Source organism: Mauremys mutica, chromosome 11 (assembly GCF_020497125.1).
Source record: "Mauremys mutica isolate MM-2020 ecotype Southern chromosome 11, ASM2049712v1, whole genome shotgun sequence".
Classification (NCBI taxonomy): Eukaryota; Metazoa; Chordata; order Testudines; family Geoemydidae; genus Mauremys; species Mauremys mutica.
In genome coordinates, this window is record NC_059082.1 from 23,679,758 (window position 1) to 23,698,406 (window position 18,649).

General features: G+C 39.8%; 1 protein-coding gene across 1 annotated transcript in view; it reads right to left on the reverse strand.

Annotated features, from left to right (window-relative positions):
- The window catches only part of WDR72 (WD repeat domain 72), a 189,647-nt gene that overhangs the window by 115,068 nt on the left and 55,930 nt on the right, over positions 1 to 18,649 (reverse strand). Inside the window, exon 14 of the mRNA XM_044980416.1 lies at positions 11,285 to 11,490. Within this exon, the coding sequence (XP_044836351.1) occupies positions 11,285 to 11,490 (206 nt within the window). The remainder of the gene's footprint in view (positions 1 to 11,284; positions 11,491 to 18,649) is intronic.

The following is an 18,649-nucleotide window of genomic DNA, read 5'->3' on the forward strand; positions in this document are numbered from 1 at the left end:
TGTTAGATATTGAACCTAAATTGTTGTGCTTTTATAAGTACACAAGCACCAAGAACATTGGATATACTTAAAAAAACTGAACTAAAATGAATTACATTTGATTTAATGTACATGGTCTCTTGTCCCCACAGGAAGCTTCACAACTGCCTACTATGGAGTTGTAGGGTTTGGTTGGGTTTTTTTAAGCTTGCTTCTACAGCAGGTTAGCTCCCTTCCATGGACAGGTCAACTTTTTGAGTGAGTCACTGCAGCCTTTCATTGCTTATGCAGTACAGAAGGCTGTAGTTGTGCTCTGTTGGACACAGTCCTAAGTAATTTAGTCTAGTTCTTTAATGCCAACTCAGCAGCTGTCTCTAAAAGCAGTCTGATTTGACACAAACTTATTTTATAAAACATTTTTCCCCTAAAAGGAAAGGGATTCTGCACAAACACAGTTAAGAGCCTTACTTTACTCACAAAAGAGGGGATGGGGGAGAAGGGATGTGATGCTCAAGTGAACTAAAAAACAAAAAAGTCCTATACACACATACAGCAGAGACGTAAACCCATGACACACTTAAGGAGTTTCCTTTATCAGACCCAGCAGAATGCACACTGATATTCACCTGCATGGCTTCAAACTAATACTTACAACCCAGTCATGGAAGAAAAGAGGGAGCCACATGAAGGAAAAGAGGGAGCCCCATGTTCTTATCACTGCTCTTTGGGGACTTACCCTGGTAAAACAATCTCACAATGGCTATAGCCTACAATGGTTTTTGAGAAGCTCAATACATATTAACAGAAAGCACATTTTATGCCCTCCGACATTTACCTCCCCATAAATACGTAACAATAAAAATTGACAATAGTGGAGTACCTCACTCATTACAACTACTTACATTAAAATATACAGCATGAAGAGTAATTAATTAAAAGAAGTTATATTTTCTTGTTTCAGTCTAGCACTGTTTCTGCAAACTCAAAATAATAATAATAGGAATTATTTTCTTTTGCACTTATAGTGGGTACTGTTAAAAATTCAAACATTTGCTGCCCCAGCTATCGATATTAAATGTGGTACTTTCCTTTATTTAGCATAAAAGCCACAGTACCACAACCACAGAGAAAGAAAATGTTACATTTTTAAATGGAGCTTATTGTGCTTACTCACAAATTAAAAACACATTTCCTTGTGATTATCAATCACCTTGCAATTTTAATATGGCTTTCACTGACAACATTATGACATAAGTTAACATAACCTGTGAAATATGTTACATCAGATTTGTACAAACATTGAACGCCACTGTGGCACACCTGTTTTTGGAACTATATCTCCTAGGGACTGAATGCTCTTAAGCCACAAGTTATGTGTATTTTAGTTTGTTTGATAGCATTGGCTTCTCAGTGCATAGGTAGCTAAATATGGTCTTGATCCTGCAAATACTTACACACATGTTTAACCCTACTCAAGGGAGTCACCCTATTACAATCAATAGGGTTACTCCCAAAAATCAAATTAAATACCTGCTTAAATGCTCGAAGGACTGGCGCCTATGTTTTAATATTAGCTATAAGCACTGAGCATTAAGTAAATACATTTATAAAATTAACTGGACTCTGCAATTTTTTCCTTTTTTATTCTAGTGTATGATGTTCTGAGATATCTTGGTTGCAGGTGAAACCTACTATGCAGGCCCCAATCCTGCAAAGACTTATACAACTGCTTAACTTTACACAATAGTCCAACTGATGTCAATGGGACTTCTGAGAGTATGTAAAATTGAGCAGGTGCATAAGTCTTCACTGGATGATGAGATTTTGTAATCATATAGCTTTATGTTATACTTGACTTCTGAAGTTCTCCATACATTTTAGTAGACTGGAAGCACTGAACTGGTATGAAATTGAATAAAAACAATATTTTAAAACATAACTGATTTGCAGACAGAAGTAGACCAGTATGGGAAAATGCCCCTTTTGACATGTTACCCAAGTCAAATTTGTGCTTCTCCCAACTTGGGGTCATACCCAAGAAAACTGGGAATTCCAGCTTATCCACTAGTAACCAGTAAGTTTGTCATCACCCACAACTCCCACTGCCACAGACACTCTTTCCCTATGGAGAATGAAGGCCAAATTCACTGTTGATATATTAGCTGGTAAAATTACATGTTGATAAGAGAGTCTACTTTGGTGTAACTTTGTTACCAAGGAGTAGGTGTATGATACAGTAGAAGTTGGCATATTTAGTTACATCATACTTTCAAGTGTGTGTGTGGTGGGGGAGGGGTTGTTTTGTTTTTTCTTGTTTTTGATAGCTGCTCTCTTCCAGCCCCCTGGTGTACATTTTAGAATAACTGAGACTCACTTCTGCATTTTACATCCATGGCTTTTGATGGAGCACTGAGGGTGTACTAGGCTAGGTTCACAATGTTCTGGGGTGAAGTCAGAGTCCCACTGAGTTTTGCTAGAGAACTGGGCCACAGTTAGTGATAAGGGATGTTCATGGTAAAGGGGAAGCAATTTCCAGCAATCAAAATATTGTTAAGGTCCATTATTATTCCAAATGGCTTTCACGGTCATAATTTTTGTTCACTTCCAAATGGAGAATTAGTAACAAATTAGTGTATAGATCGCCCTTCAGACTTTTAAACTTAAATGTTCTAGTGTTTCATCAGCATGGAATAGGGTTGAATTTTCCTTTCTCCATGATGTAATAAAGAAGAAATGTAGACATGAAAATAGACAAGAGCTTCTGTCTTATTCAGACACTACTTATCTGTACAAACTGATCAAGCTTATCTCCTTATAATTGCGGACAGAGTCCCCTTGACCTAGAGAACAAAGGAACTTGTATTTGGAGGAGACTGTGTCAGAGTTTAGAGTTGTACCCAGATAGACTGAGGGTGCATTTATTTGGAAATAGGACACTGGCTTCCGTATCACGGCAAAGCTTTGGACCTCACGTGACTAGAAAGTATGGAAGCATTTGGGATGTTTTCAGTCATATCTTGGGATTGAAAATGTGTTGGTTGATATTTAATTTAATGTGCTTAATATTTAATAATGCTATTTATTTCTCTCAGTATGGCAACCTACCTTCACTACTTCAGTCAGTGCTCCAATTAGAATATGTTTCTACAGATTCTGTGCAGTGCTCAGAAGTGGATGACAGTCAATTTAAATACTAGCTGGATTTTCAAACAAAAACCTTACACGTCACTTAGGTAGGTATGTCAGGAATGACATGGAATGTCTCATGTGTGCCTTGATGCATCAATTGGACAAACCTACTGCCACAGTGATCTACCAAAGAGGGAAAAATTTGGTGAACCACAACACTGTTAGTTTGACATGGATGTAATGTGAGACTGGTTAGTTTATGATTAAGATATTTAGGAGAATAATGTTGAACTACTGGAGATGTGGCCAAGGTGGGTTTAGACGAAGGCTGACGGTACTGGAACAATGTATAGTGCTTAGAAAAGGATTCACAGGAACTGAAATTGTGAGAGTCAACTCGATATGGCTGATTCTTGGGCTCCAATGGGATAACACATGATGTCCTGGGTGCTCCAAATACATATTTCACATAGTCAGTTGGAGATTTTAAGGACCCAGTCCTATGAATATAATTTCCACCGATACAATGGAAATTTTGCATACATAAGGACTACAGGATCAGATTCTGAAAATGTGACTTTACCCTACCAAGTTTGTAACTAGGTCCACAGCTACATATATGTAACTCCAACATCTTCATATTATGCCCTCACTGACACCTGTGTAATTCCACTGACGACTAAAGGAATTGCAAAGATGTCAATGAGGACATAATGTGAACACAATGAGGCTGCACAGAGGTAGCTGAAGGTTTAATTTATCCCACAAAACCTCTGGGAAAGAACCAGGCCAGACTGTCAAAGCCCAGGGTAGGTTTGCAGTGCCAGTAGTTAGAAGAGACATCTATTTATTTTCAGTTGATATGGAAATTATTGAGGCACAAAGAATATGGAATCCCACAATGATCCCTTGGCTTTGTCACATTTTAGTGCACAAGCACACTAATTTGGACATATAAACCTGTTTAGCACTATTTTTCTTTTCAGACACAGTGAGAGTTTCAGTTAAGTAGCTCGCAGTAGGCACCTGATAGCAAGTCAGTAGCGTTTGCTTATAATAGGAGATGTAAGTGTACAAAGTAAGGGGCCCTTCCAAACCAGGGTTCTGGGGTGGAATTTCAGGAGAAAACATCCTGCAAGATCCTCCAGGCAATACTTAATTTCATATATATCTGGCTGGCTTACTTCTGCTAAAGTCAAAATTCTTTTGTTTTGGAAAGATACAAGGAACAATGGGGCTCAAAAATTTGTTAAACATCTACATGCATTTATATGTTTTTCCTGGGCTAACTGAACATGAACCAGGGAAAGTATCTAAAGGGCCAGGAGCCCAAGTTGTCAATCATCAAGAAGGTGGAATATAATCCATTGGGCAAAAGAGTGCAGCCACCTCTGTCAATCAGAGAACACCACTCCATTCTCTGACAATCAAGATACAAGGCTCATAACAAAGAAAACGATATTGATAGCTATTGTTTCTAACAAAACCTGCAGACAGGTCAAGTTGGTAATTGAAAGATTTGCCATAAAGATTGTTCCCACACAGCACATACAATAGAAACATATAGCTGATTGCACACAATAGTACTATCTTTTGGTCTAAAATATTCCACAGGGGCTATCAACAACATCAGAATTATTTCCATGAAATTAAAAAAAAAAAAAAAGTACCACCACAACATTCTTAATGCTTCAAACCAGGATCAAGTTAGATGCCCAGACAAGAAAAAGCACAAGGAACATCTGTATTTTAAATAACTCTCTTCAATATAATATCAAAGAAAAATATTGTAGAAATACATAGGCGGTCTCTAACTTGGCTAAGTAAATATCTAGGGCAGGTGTCCCCAATGCAGTGCCCGCGGGCATCATGGCGCCTGCCGGGGCATCTAAGTGCGCATTTTCGGCAGCATTTCGGCAGCGACGCCTCTGGATGACGCTGCTTGTTGGTGGCATTTCGGTGGCGACGCCTATTGACGTTGCCACTTGTCGGCAGAATTTCAGCGGATGCTCATCTGCTGCCACGGTCCTCCGTGGCTCGTCGTCTAGAGCATGCTAGATGAAAAAGGTTGGGGACCACTGATCTAGGGTCTTATTCTCCAGTGCCTTGCTTGTACTGTTGTCATTTACACTGTATTAATACTTGGAGGAGCAGGTCTCTGTGATTCCCAAGATACCTGCTTCAGTGAAGCCTCTCCAGGTAGGCCTGGAGAACCCACCTTCACTGTTCCCTTCCTCCTACACTGCCTCTTCCTGGGACAGTGTGTAGTACAGGGGTGGGCAAACTATGGCCCGCAAGCCCTTTTAAGCCAGCCTGCGAGCTCCCACTGGGGCGCCGGGTCGGGGGACACACCATGTGGCTTGGCCCCGCTTCGGCACTCCAGCTGGGGCGCTGGGTTGGGGGCTGCACCACCCAGCTCCCAGAAGCTGTGGCATGGCCCTGCTCCAAGGGTTGTGGGCCGCTCCACGCCTAGGAGCTGGAGAAGGGACATGCCACTGCTTCTGGGAGCTGCTTGAGGTAAGCGCCACTTGGAGCCTGCACCCCTGAGCCTCTCCCCAAGCCCCAACCTCCTGCCTCAGCCCTGATCCCTCTCCCGCTTTCCAAACTCCTTGATCCCCGCACGGAGCACCCTCCTGCACCCCAAACCTCTCATTCCCAGCCCCACCCCAGAGCCTGCACCCCCAACCAGAACCTGCACCCCAACCCCAATTTTGTCCGCATTCATGGCCCGCCGTACAATTTCTATTCCCCGATGTGGCCCTCAGGCCAAAAAGTTTTCCCACCCCTAATGTAGTAGGACTGCATGACCTCCTGTAAGGAGCCGCAAAGATCAGGTACACCCCATCACACTGCCATTCTCCAAATATAAGAGGTAGAAATTAAATAACAGGAGTTTCCAGCTAGCTCAACATGTTTTTTCTTGTCATTCCTGTTTCTTGCTGTTTGAAATGCACCTTGGTGTTTACTATCCTAATGAAAAATAGTAAATTTAACTGGTACTCATCAGTAACCTTTAACTAACAATGTTATTTCTAGCTACCAGTTCAGAATGTTATCACGAAACTGTTTATGTACTGTAACAAATAATTATCTAATATTCTTCTATATTCTGAACTGTTTTTGTGTGTGCAGTCACAGTATAAGTGTAGCCACAATAAAAGCAACTGCAGGTGATAATTTTGTTGCTATGATTACACATTAATTCTATAGTCTGTGGAATACCTGTCCCTTTTTAATTTTGCACAAATATAAGAAAAGCAAGCGTTGGCTCCCCTAGTGAAAATACTTCTCCATTGCAGGAGATTTCTATCTAGGAACACAAATTATAGTGTTGTAGATCTTTAAGGCAGCATACACAAATTAATATTCATTTGTAATGGATATTTAAGTATTTTCACTGGACTTTTTGTTATGCCTATTCAACATTCATGCCTTGTCAGCAATGGAAGATCAACATTTTTTCAGAAATCTTTGTTAAGTGAAACATATAAAGCACTAAACATGTTCAAAATGTTTATATATGTGTGTCCGCGCACGTGCGCATGCGCGTATCTAGAAGTACATTTCTCTCCGCATCTTTGTGTCACTATTATATCCATAGAAATGCACAAGTTAATCTTAAATTACTTAAAATGGGTCAGTTCATCCCTGGTGTAACTCAACGAACCAATGACTACAATTACACCAAGGATTAATTTGGTTTATTTTTCAAACTTTTCAAAGCTAACTTGTCTTCCTCATTATGTTTGTCTATGAGACGTTCTAATCACAGCTTCTTAAATAAGTGAAAAGACCAGTAAATTGTCAAGACAGCTGCATTATCAAACAAATTAAACTGCAGTTGAGGTTCTAACAGTAATGGTTCCTGAAACACCAAGAGAACATTTCCTAGGAACATCACATTCTTATGAAACAATGAAATATTTATATAACCATATGAAGCATTTTTTATTTTTTTCCAGCTTTTCACACAGTTGCACGTTTTAAATAACTGTATTTAAAAGCATAACGAAAGTTCAAAAACACAATAAATGAGGAGGTCTTGTGTGGAGAGTCTACTGTAATTAAGACTAGAGATTCAATACCTATTGCTACCAGTCAGGTATCATAGCAACCTTGTGTCACTGAATACTGCTAGAAAACTGTTCAGCACCAGCAAGAGTCTGCTTTAGGAAAATCTGCAATGGCACTACATATTGTCAACATCTATGGTGTTGCCATGGGCACCACAACAAAGAAATCTATATTAAAAGGTACGATAGGAGAATTGACAAGAAGAATCCTGGAGGTAGTAGATAGCAAAATATAAGTAGAAATGAAGGATCGCTTTATCGAAAGAATAGTTAAGTAACCTATGCATCTACATCCTAATATCCATTTATATAAGCAGGAGAGACCAAATAATATAGAATTATAATAGTGATTAAATATGTACCAGTGTTAGAAACACTACCCTATTGTATACTAAAACTCTACACTTGTATCTTTTATTGCCAGTTTTAATCTGAAACTAAAACAAAGCCACTTTTAAAATAATATTTAAACTTCCAGCTATAAACTCTAGATAGTCTTGTATAAATCTGCAGAAAAGAAAAAAGCAGGTTACTATGAACAAGAGCCCAATATTGATTTTTCTGCGGTGCAGTAAAGCATCTCCATTCTATTTGGCTGCTGTCAAAGCCACTCTTTAACAGCTGGAGTCAAATTGCACTATTTACAGCAAGAGCCCTTGTCAAGTGGACCATAAGTATTCTAACAATACACTATTCAAATGGCACTTTGCCACACAAATTGCTGACTTGATGAATACCCTATGTCAATGACTAAGGCCAATATAAAAGTTTCATTTTTATTAGAGGTTTTACATTCACACATTAACTAAAGCTTTCTTTGAAGAACTATTAAGCTATATATTTCAGGCCTTTTGACGTTGAAAATAATTAAAATCTGTTTAAATACATCAAGGGAATTTGACAACATTAATATGGATTTTGTGTTAACTGCATTTGTCACACCCTTCTGTTATTGGTACTCCCACTGGCACGTGCAGTACAATAAAAGAATTAAAATGGCCAAAGCACCATGAAATCAAAGCATTCTTCTTTTGTATCTGTGATTTACATGATGACAAATGTTTTGATACAAGAAAGCCTTTGAAGTCGCATTGTGATATGAGGAGTTTTTTCCTTTCTTCCTAGCATGGGGTGAATGTGCATGCATTAACGTGCAGATATTTTTTATCATATAGTAATAATAGAACATACTATAGTCTTTAAAACACAAACCCAGGGCAAAATCCTGCTTGCCTTCCTCATGTGAATAGTCTCATTGTGTGAAACTGGGACTCACTTGCAAGAATAAGGCAAACAGGATTGGATTCCTGCTTTTCCACTTTTCGTGATTCTTCTTACCCATCTTTTCAATTGGAGTATATCTCACACATTTTTATGCCAAAAGATGGAGGCAAAATGTAAACTGCAATACTGATAATTAAAAGCAGCAAAGAGTCCTGTGGCACCTTATAGACTAACAGACGTTTTGGAGCATGAGCTTTCGTGGGTGAATACCCACTTCGTCGGATGCTCATGCTCCAAAACGTCTGTTAGGCTATAAGGTGCCACAGGACTCTTTGCTGCTTTTACAGATCCAGACTAACACAGCTACCCCTCTGATACTGATAATTAAATATATTTTAGAAAAAGTTGAAAACAGAACATGTCCTATTCACTATTTGCTGGTAAAAATCAATGTATTATTAAAAACTTGGCATTGCCACTAGATCTCTCATGAATAGTTTGTCAAACAGGCAATTTAAGAAATCTTGACAACACCCAGACCTGTTAAAAATCATATTGTCATTCAGTTGTTAGTGTTGTGAGGTTTTCATGTTAATCTGAGATTGTTAATCAGATAGAAATGAGGGGGAAAGTCCTTGCTCCACTGAAGTCAATATCAAAACTCCCACTGACTTCAATGGGATCAGGATTTCACCAGTAACGTTTATTTGTAGACTGCAATATAAGATTATTTCAAAACATTGTTATGAATTGATGTGACAAGTGTGAACTCTATGAAGAATTAAAGACTCCTACATTAAAAAAAAAAGTACCATTACAGGGATATTTTATAACAAGTAATTAATTATTTTAAAGATAGGGGGCCAGATCATCATCTCCCAAACTATAACCCAAAAGAGGAGGCTCTCTGTGAGGAAACATTCTGACAGCATCCTCACAGAGATCCTCTGCACCACCCCATTGTTTGGGCATGGTCTTCCCCAAAACAGAAAAAGACATTGGCCCTGCCCCAAATCTATTGGATTTCTTTTCCCATGAGGGTCAGCAATAAGAGGTCCTGTGCCTCTGCACCCTCTCTGGCCTCCTGTGGCTCTCATTGGTTTTCTGGAGCTGCATTGCCAGGGGATCTCCTTAGTCATGTCTGCCCTCTAGTGTACCCACCCAATACCCAGTCCCAGGCAGTCTCCAGCACTTCCCAAACCAGATATGCAGACCATCCTCTGTGCTGTCTGGAGGAAGAGTGGAAGTGCTGCAGAAGTGATAAAACCCCCTTCTGTTTGTTCTGTGAGAAGGGTTTTCATGGGTGGGGAGTCCCTTCCATTTGTGAATCTCAGAGAGAAAATCCAAGCCACAATATCTACATTTAATACACATAAGGAATAAACAATACAAATCAAGCTTTTTTGGCAGACTTAGAGAAACCATCAATAATTTCCTTTTCAATAATACATTTACAAGTGGACAACAGAAATGCAATTGCTGATTGTCAAAAATAAAGTGTGAAAAAATGGAACCCTACAGAACTGATAAGTGATTGCTTAAGAGACATGTTTATATAACTACTGTACTATTTCATCTCCATCAACTCTGAATTATAAAGCTATCAAATTATCATATATTGCAATCAGCCACAATGTGCCAGTTAAGATACCCATTTCATAATCAGCTAAAAATCATAATCTTTTATCCAAGGGACAGTAGTTTTTCTTCTGACCACTCTGTTAAAATTACTAAGTTTTAAAATTAAAATGCATTAGAAAAAAAAATCAAGCTTCACAGTTAACTCTACTTCTACTTGTTTCTGTTTTGATTATTCTAAAAATAATGTAGGAAAAAGCCATTCTTTCTGATAATGCAATAGTGAGAATCAGATTCTGTGTCAATAGCCTACTAGTGCACCATCTGCCCTGCAAGATGCTCAGCAGGATTATGCTCTAATAAGACTTTTCAGCAAATGGCACTAAAAGGAACTTTAGACATCAGACTGAGGTCAGTCAAAGGTCAAAGATAAATACAATGAGTTTACCAGGCACCAGTCTAAACTGAACTGTACATTTAAATTTATAAGAATATTAAATAAAAAGTCCAAAAAGTTAACGAGATAGGCCCCAATTCTGCTGTCCGTTCTAAGACAGAACTTCCCAGTTATGGAGACAAAAGGTTTTCAGGCACTGAAAGCAGTAAAGACAGTAAGTTCAGCAGAAGTAGAGACCATTTGGCTGTCTATTTTCCATATACTGTGTGTTCCTCTTCCTGACCACTATTGAGGAACACATTTTCGGTCTACATTCATTGGTGAGGAGTAGCAGTTATGGCCTGCTGTGTTCTACTGTCAAGAAGATAATTCCCAAAGCCCATTGTCGTTTTTTGTTAAAGTTATGACCATGAACACGCACCACACAGAGGCCTTGTATTTAGGATACTGTATATTAAGAATGCAGTGAATACACACTCATTGTGATGGGCAGATGTTACTTGGAAAAGATGTGCATAGAATCTCTGTTTAACATCCTGAAACACCCTAGAAGGGTTATTTTGGAACAAATGACAATAGAACTATAGTGAGAGTCATCCTATCATGATGTGAAGGGATCTGGATAGTAGTGAAGAGGCACTGGGCCTCTGTGCAAATGCCCTTGCCCTCTGTGGGTTTTCCCCATGGGTGAAAGTGGGTCTCAACCCTCTCTGTTCTGTGAGTTGGAGCGAATGCCACCACCTCCTCCCCCAATACCCTTCACTAGAACAATATGAAGGAAACTCCACAACAAATCTTGAGTTTCCTGGTCCCTTCTTGGGTTCTCTCCCACAGAGAGAGATGGTAAAGTCATTTGGACCACTATCAGTTTCTACCAAGTAATATTCTACTCAATCACTCTTACCTTATCTGAAGATTTTTCTGTGTGGGTAAGATTGTGGGACAGTGTGTCAAGTTTGTAAGAGCTGGAGGATTTGTATCCTGCAATTTTATGTTTTTGTGTATCTTGAGAGACTGGAAGTATAGAATCAGTCACTAAACACTCTGAATCTTCACAGGAAGTTAGAATTGCTTTTGCCATTTCATCTGTTTCATGCCGTTCTAGAGTCCCTAGGAAACAGAACAGAAGAGCTTGTGAAGTTTTTTAAAATGAAGTGCTTTTTTATATAAAAATTACAGCAGATTTTCAGCAATCACATTTGTTATTAATGGAATACACCAGGGGGTAGGCAACCTATGGCACGTGTGCCGAAGGCGGCACGCGAGCTGATTTTCAGTGGTACTCACACTGCCTGGGTCCTAGCCACCGGTCTGGGGGCTCTGCATTTTAATTTAATTTCAAATGAAGCTTCTTAAACATTTAAAAAGCCTTATTTACTTTACATACAACAATAATTTAGTTATATATTATAGACTTATAGAAAAAGACCTTCTAAAAATGTTAAAATGTATTACTGGCACGCGAAACCTTAAATTAGAGTGAATAAATGAAGATTCAGCACACCACTTCTGAAAGGTTGCCGACCCCTGGAATACACTAACTTTTATTTTGCCCTAATTTAACCAGATATAAATTTCTTCTCAAAAATCTTTGCTGCAACTTTGTCAGACACAGAATGTATGGAACTTATGATGTATTGTACAATGTATGAAAGCATTTTGAAGGCCTTTTCAAAGTATGCACTGTATAAAACTGGAGAGAAAAATGTTATTTGCCTTACCGTGTTCAAAACATTTCATTCTACCTTTCACTTTACACAGTGAGAACAATGTGTCATGTGTTATTCTTTAACAACAAAACCAGCATTTACTATATGCATTATGAACCTTGTAATCAATAATAAACACTTATGGAATATTTTAGTGCTGTCCTCTAGTGTTCTAGATTACAAACAACAAGAGGAATCTATAAACTTTTCTCTTCTTCCAGATTTCCAAGTAACATCTTTTCTCCATATTCAACTTTTTAACTCATAAACATTACTAGCTGAAACTATGTTATCAAGTGGTGTTATAGTCAGGATTATGACAGTATGGATCCAGAAATTTGGCTTTAATATTACTATCTGAATGGCTCAAGGGAATCTGGCTCAGTGCCTGGATTGTTATATCTGGAAGCAGAGATTGACAAGAATTCTGTTTCCCCATGTGATACATTGTCTTTGTCTCTTGCCTTTTCTTTCCTGTGTTTTTCCTTAATCTTATTTTCCATTTTCCTCTGTATTCTCACTTTGTGGGTAGAACTAATCTCTTCTGGCTAGAGTATTAACCATTAAAACTCAACATTTGCCTGCTCTAACCACAGTTACCATAGGTATCTTCTTCTTTAAGCTTAAGGAAAAGCGGCAGTCATCTCAGATACCACTGTGTTGCACCTATAAATGATTATTTCTTAAAGGTGATCACTTTATTTATTATTACTTCCTTTCCCACTTTATTCTTCCAATTGGGAATTGCCTAGATTAGTACAAATAGATGGAACATTGTCAGGAAACAGAGAGATGACACAAGAAGAGAATAAAAGCTTTGCATGGTATCTTGGACCGCTAATGGTATTGATATTGGTAACCTTATTCACACATATGCCTCTACTGATTTCAAATCAATTAGATGATTCACATGCGTTAGATAAGTGGTATTTGGCTTTTAATATTTTTTTTAGTTAGGTAAAAAAAACCTCTAAAACATGGCCCAACTATCTAAAAGGGCTGGACTTCGACTTGAATTACGCACCTAGAGGACTAAGAATCCCCTTTATAGCCATACACATGATACTCAGATCAGGAGTCCAGGCATGCAAAAGTAATTGGACATTGATCAAATTGTGAACAATTTGCACAAACAGAAAAAATGGCTGTACTGGCACCAAATATTGGGCCAGAGTCACTGTCTGGCTGCATTGTGCTACCCCTTCGGCATTAAAGCATCATAGACCTGGCATATTGGGACAAGTAAGCCTGTCTTTCTGCTGCTTTGCATTGCCAGAGCAGCATAATGCAGGCACTGTGAATCTGTAAATTTGGCTCATTATTTGCAACACATAATTCAACCAGCTTTCGTATGCAAAATAAATCTTAAAAACCCACAAATAAACAAAAAATAACATGAGTATTCATGACTTAAAGAGGCTTATTATATTTCTATGATAGTACTTTTTTTGTGAGCTGTACTAAATATATGTTTTAACTGATATTGGGTAAAAATTGACTTGTTCTAAATGAAATTTATATTACATAGTATTTACATAATTAGTTTAAACTAAGCTTCTTGTATATGCCATGTATTTCCCATCTAAGCAGAAAGCACAAAAAATACTGATAGAAATTGCAAGTTTCCTATAAATGTCAGAGATGAAGGACATCAGGTATTTTAAAAGTACTAACCATCTGATGTGAAATGGTTTTTGTTTCTAGGTCTGAATTTTTTGTAGCCTGCAGTTATCCAACACAAATTTTCTCTTTCACTGCTACCAAATAAAAGTATGTAACATAGACGTCCTACCAGTAACAGCTGGTAAAAAATATTGGACAGGGATTGAGGGATCTCATAAGGTGTTTTTTTTTTAAAAAAACCAAACTCATTTTGTCTGAAATTTTATTTCCTTGAAAACCCACCTTCCCCCTTCATCAAATATAATATCTCGTTCATTTCTTAGACTGGCCAACAGAGCCTCTCTTTAAATTCCAGGCAAAGGGAACTCAAAGGCCTGATTCTCCTCTCCTCTGAATATGATTCCATTTATTTCAATGGGGTTACTACCAATACAGATCAGGCCCAATAATTAATTTTCAAAAGTAAGTAGTTACGTCCCTTCCCACAAGCTGCCAAAGCCAGAGTCCATCATGGGTACTGGTTATCTACCACAGCAAGGATGGCAACGTGCCCAAGATCCAGGATACGAGCAGCCCAACAATCAGGCTATGTACAAACACCTCAAGCTAAACTGTCTGTTCACTTATGTGCTCACATGGGTCCCATCACTGTAGTGTCCAAGCACTTCTCAAACATTAATGCATTCATCTTCACAACACTCCGAGACGTAGGGAATTCTCTCTTATTCAGGATCGAAAGGTTGACTCCCACCTCCAACCAGCCCAGATTGCCAGCCTCCATTGCCCACTTGTTAAATTTTCAAAACAATCACCTTCACACTTTCTCCCATGTTGCTCATCACACTTGGGAGGAGCTCCCTGTAAAACATCCACAAACTAGCTCATTATCCTCCATCAAATTTCTCCTTAAAACTCTCCTCTGCCATGAAGCCAACAAAAAGTGGACAATCATTAGGCCTCTGGTGCAGTGAAACCACAGCCTACCATGCTGACCAATATTTGTCTGATTGTTGCCTGATATTCCTCCGTCAGTCAATCTGCCTCCATTGGTTGACTTTTGTCTTATACTTAGATTGCAAGCTCTTTGCAGGACCTGTCTTTTGTTCGGCGTTTGTACTGCACCTAGCACAATGGGATCCTGGTCCATGACTGGGGCTTCAAGACACTATAACAATTAATATATCCACATCAACCCATTTTACAAATGGGGAACTGATACCCAGAGAGTGTCACATTAAGGGTAAAATTTACAAAGGGATTTAGATGCCCGAAGATGCAGACAGGTGCCAGGTGGAATTTACAAAAGCACATTCACAGGTTGGGTACCTATTTCCCATTGAAATCAGCTCCTCTGGAATGAGCTTGCCCCCTATAAGTGCTGCTGTTGCCCACCTGTTTGCCCTTCCCCCTCAATCTATTGCTCCTACTTCTATCTCCCCTAGAGGTGCCTGCTGTTTCCTCCTCTAGCTCCATCCCACAATGTGCTGCTGCCTCCCTCATCCCCATCCCACACCTTGCCCCAGGACTCAGCTCCCCACTTACCACAGGAGTCTTCAGGAGGGGGCACCAGCAGTGACCTATCCTTCTGTCTTCAGGAGGTGGTTAGCTGCCCCCGCCCCCCTGCTTCTTTAGCCTCCTCCTGCCCAGAACAGCCCAGCTCTAGACCCACAGGCAAACTGCCCAGGGGATGTTTCACCCCCATGGAAAGACCATCATGGTAAAACCCTTCCCACTGGGGTGAAGTTTCCCCTGGGCCAGCAGGTCCAGAAGTAGGGCTAGGCTGTGCTGGTTGAGTGGAGGCTGCGTCCCTGCACCTGAAGATGGGGTGGGAGGAGCAAAAGCTCCACAGGAGGAAACAGGAGTAGCAGCTTAACACTAATTATTTAGAAAGAACCAAGGGGGTGCTGGGAAACTTGAAGGGCCCACGGGGGAGCCAATTACTTGAAGAATTGGGACACTGGGAGTTTTTTGCCCAGAGAAAGGGCAGACAGAAATAAGAGCTAAAAGGCAGGAATGTGAGAGGCTTCCACTTAATGCTGGGAAACCTCATCCTTCTCCTGGGCTCTACCTATGAAAGTTAGAGCCTATGGCCATATGCCCTTTCCCTCTTGTTGCCTGGCGGCTGGCCTGGTGGACGTGACACTGAATTGTCCTTGAGCATGATGGGATGTGTGTGTGTGTGCGTGTGCGTGTGGTGTAGAGGGATGTGTGTGCAGAATGAATAGAGAGGTAAGTGTTTAATAAATGAGTGCATGGAATGAGTTGCTTTGTCTAGAAATGTGTGTGAAATGAGTATGCAGGGGTTGAATGAAAAGGGGTGTGGAATGAATAAGTGAAATTAATGAGTTGTGATGTAATGGAATGAATGCGTGGAGTTAATCTGAATGGGATAAAAAGGCGACCGTCCTTATCCAAATGTATGCAAATCAATGCACATCTGTGTGTGTGTATGTGTGTATGCAAACTAGAAGCATACCTGCCAGCAAACCAATACATGCTATCAGCAACTCTCAGACTCTGTCAGTCACTCATAACAATTCTGTCAGAGTCATCAGACCCTTTTCAAAATGGCTGCACTGTCAGCACTGCTCTTTGTGCCACTGGCACAATCAAGCCCAAAGTGAACTGGTAGCACATGCTTTGCTGTGTATATATCAGATGGTGTTTTAATGACTGCAGAGAAGTGAGAATTAACTGTTTAATTTAACCAAAAGCCAATTATGCAAAAAAATACACAGTATCATACTGAATGAACAAGGGATTTCGCCCTGACTACACTGTCTTTATACAAGGCCCTTGCATATCTAAACAGTGAGCAAGCGAGGTGTACCCCATTATATAACCTCCCCATTCCTCAAGATCATAAGGTAGCATCTTCTAAATGGTTCTGCTTTTTTTAGTAGTTTTGCTTTTTTTTTATATTCTACAGTTCTTACTTATAATAATAGCTTTTGGTTTCTTATATATGTATAGAAGTGTGCTCATGGGATAGAAGAGGGAATACCAGAGTGCAGGAGAATGGACAGGGGAAGTCAGAGCATGATGATGAAAGAGAGTGGAGGAATGGGAATTCTTATGGAGTGTGCAGTATCCAAGGATAACAAAAGTACTTTACAAAGGTAGGTAGATTTACCCCTGTTTTATAGTTGAGGAAACCCAAACACACAGAGGTTATGTGACTTGCCCAAAGTCATACAGTGAGTCAGTGGCAGAAATAGGATACTTAGACTCCTGATCAAATCACTGGATGAATATAATTTAATAAAACAAACAAACTCAGTTAACTTGATAAGCCAACAAAGGCATTTTGACCAACACGGGAAAAAGGAATATGCTTTCTTCCTTTTCCAGTCTCTCCCATCATTTTTTTGGGGGGGGGAGGGAAGGGAGTATGTATTGCCTCCTTTAAAAATAAAGAAAAAAGAGTCAGAGAGGGAGAAAAGACGACAAAAATAAGAGTGATCAATTTAAATATTTTAAAAAGTAAATTATCCTCAAAGCATTTTACTGAGGGAACACAAATAATGTGTAGAAAGGAATAAAAATATCTCTGAAGAGCAACAATAAAATAGTACTAAAAAAACAAACAAACCCACTACACGCAAGAAAAAGGCAAAAAAGTCCTCTACCTTTTTGAAGCTGTGACCATAGCAACCAAATCTCATGAACAGACAAAAGTTGAGTATTTCACTCGGCTGGGCAGCTTTGGACCACCAGCTGGGGACGGTTACTACATCTTATTCTTCTTCTGGACCAAGTACTACAAATTGGGTCCCTTGCTGTTAGTGCTGTCAGTGAACTTCTCAGGGGCTTTGCTCTTACTGAATGGTGAATTTCCACTGGGAGGGCGATGTGCATATTATCATGCCGGTGGTGGCATCGCCATTCATCACATGTGCCCTCGTGGCCAGAGGTATTTCTGCAGGGTCCTCTCTCTGCTCTCTCTTCAGGGATCCTAGGGAGCACCCTATAGTTTTTGTCAGGGCTAGCACCAGCCAGCCCCTGAAACTAGGTCAGTAACACAAAATAATTCAAAATAGTCTTCAATGTCCCAAACACAAGGTCCATCGTAGTATCCTCATAGTTCATACCCACCTCCAACACTCCTGTCATCTACAGAGACCTTATTCTGCTCAGCAGAAGCCAAGCTTTCTGGCTCAGGCTTTGTTCCTCTGTCTGCACACACCCTGTTCTGACAGGAAAAGCAGCCTGTTATACTACCCTCCTGAAAGTTTCCCCAGGAAAGAGAGAGGGGAGCCCTGCCTCCCCGTGTCCTGATCCCAGGCCTTTAAAGTCACAGTGATCTGGAATCTTCCCATCTGCCTGCTAATTCCTCAGGACCACCTTCCCTTTTTCAGTTTCAGCCAGTGTGTCTGAGCTTGTGCTCATACTAATATTCCTGGAAAGGGGTCTTCTGGCTCCCCTCAGGCTTAATGGGACACTACACCCCATTACAGTGTCTCCTGATGAAGTATTCATTGATGTTTCATGACCTGTCATGTCATCAGGCTTCACTGTTTTATATTTGCTATCACAGCTAAAGTACTGAAAAGTCATCCTCAATATTTTGATATTGCAATGACTTGGTAACTCAGTCTAGCCTTAGAATGTAACAAGAATGACTTATGTGAATGAAAACTTTTCTTGGAATTAATTTTATTTAGAGAGACTGAACTTGTGGTTTTCCGACTTGTTGCAGATGAAGTCTACATATGCTGCTTAACAATAAATTTGCCCCTTTCTTGATGTTTGGGTTTATTGATAACTGAAATAATAACAGAATGTAAATTTCAGCCTAAGCTTCCTCCCTAAATTTGGCTATTCCTTTGGTTTCGTGCAGGTCCTTCCTGCGTATGCCTATTTCATCTGACCAGAGGCTTTCATCACCTCTCAGATCCTGGTGGAGTTATCAAGCCACACCTGCCACAATGAGCCAG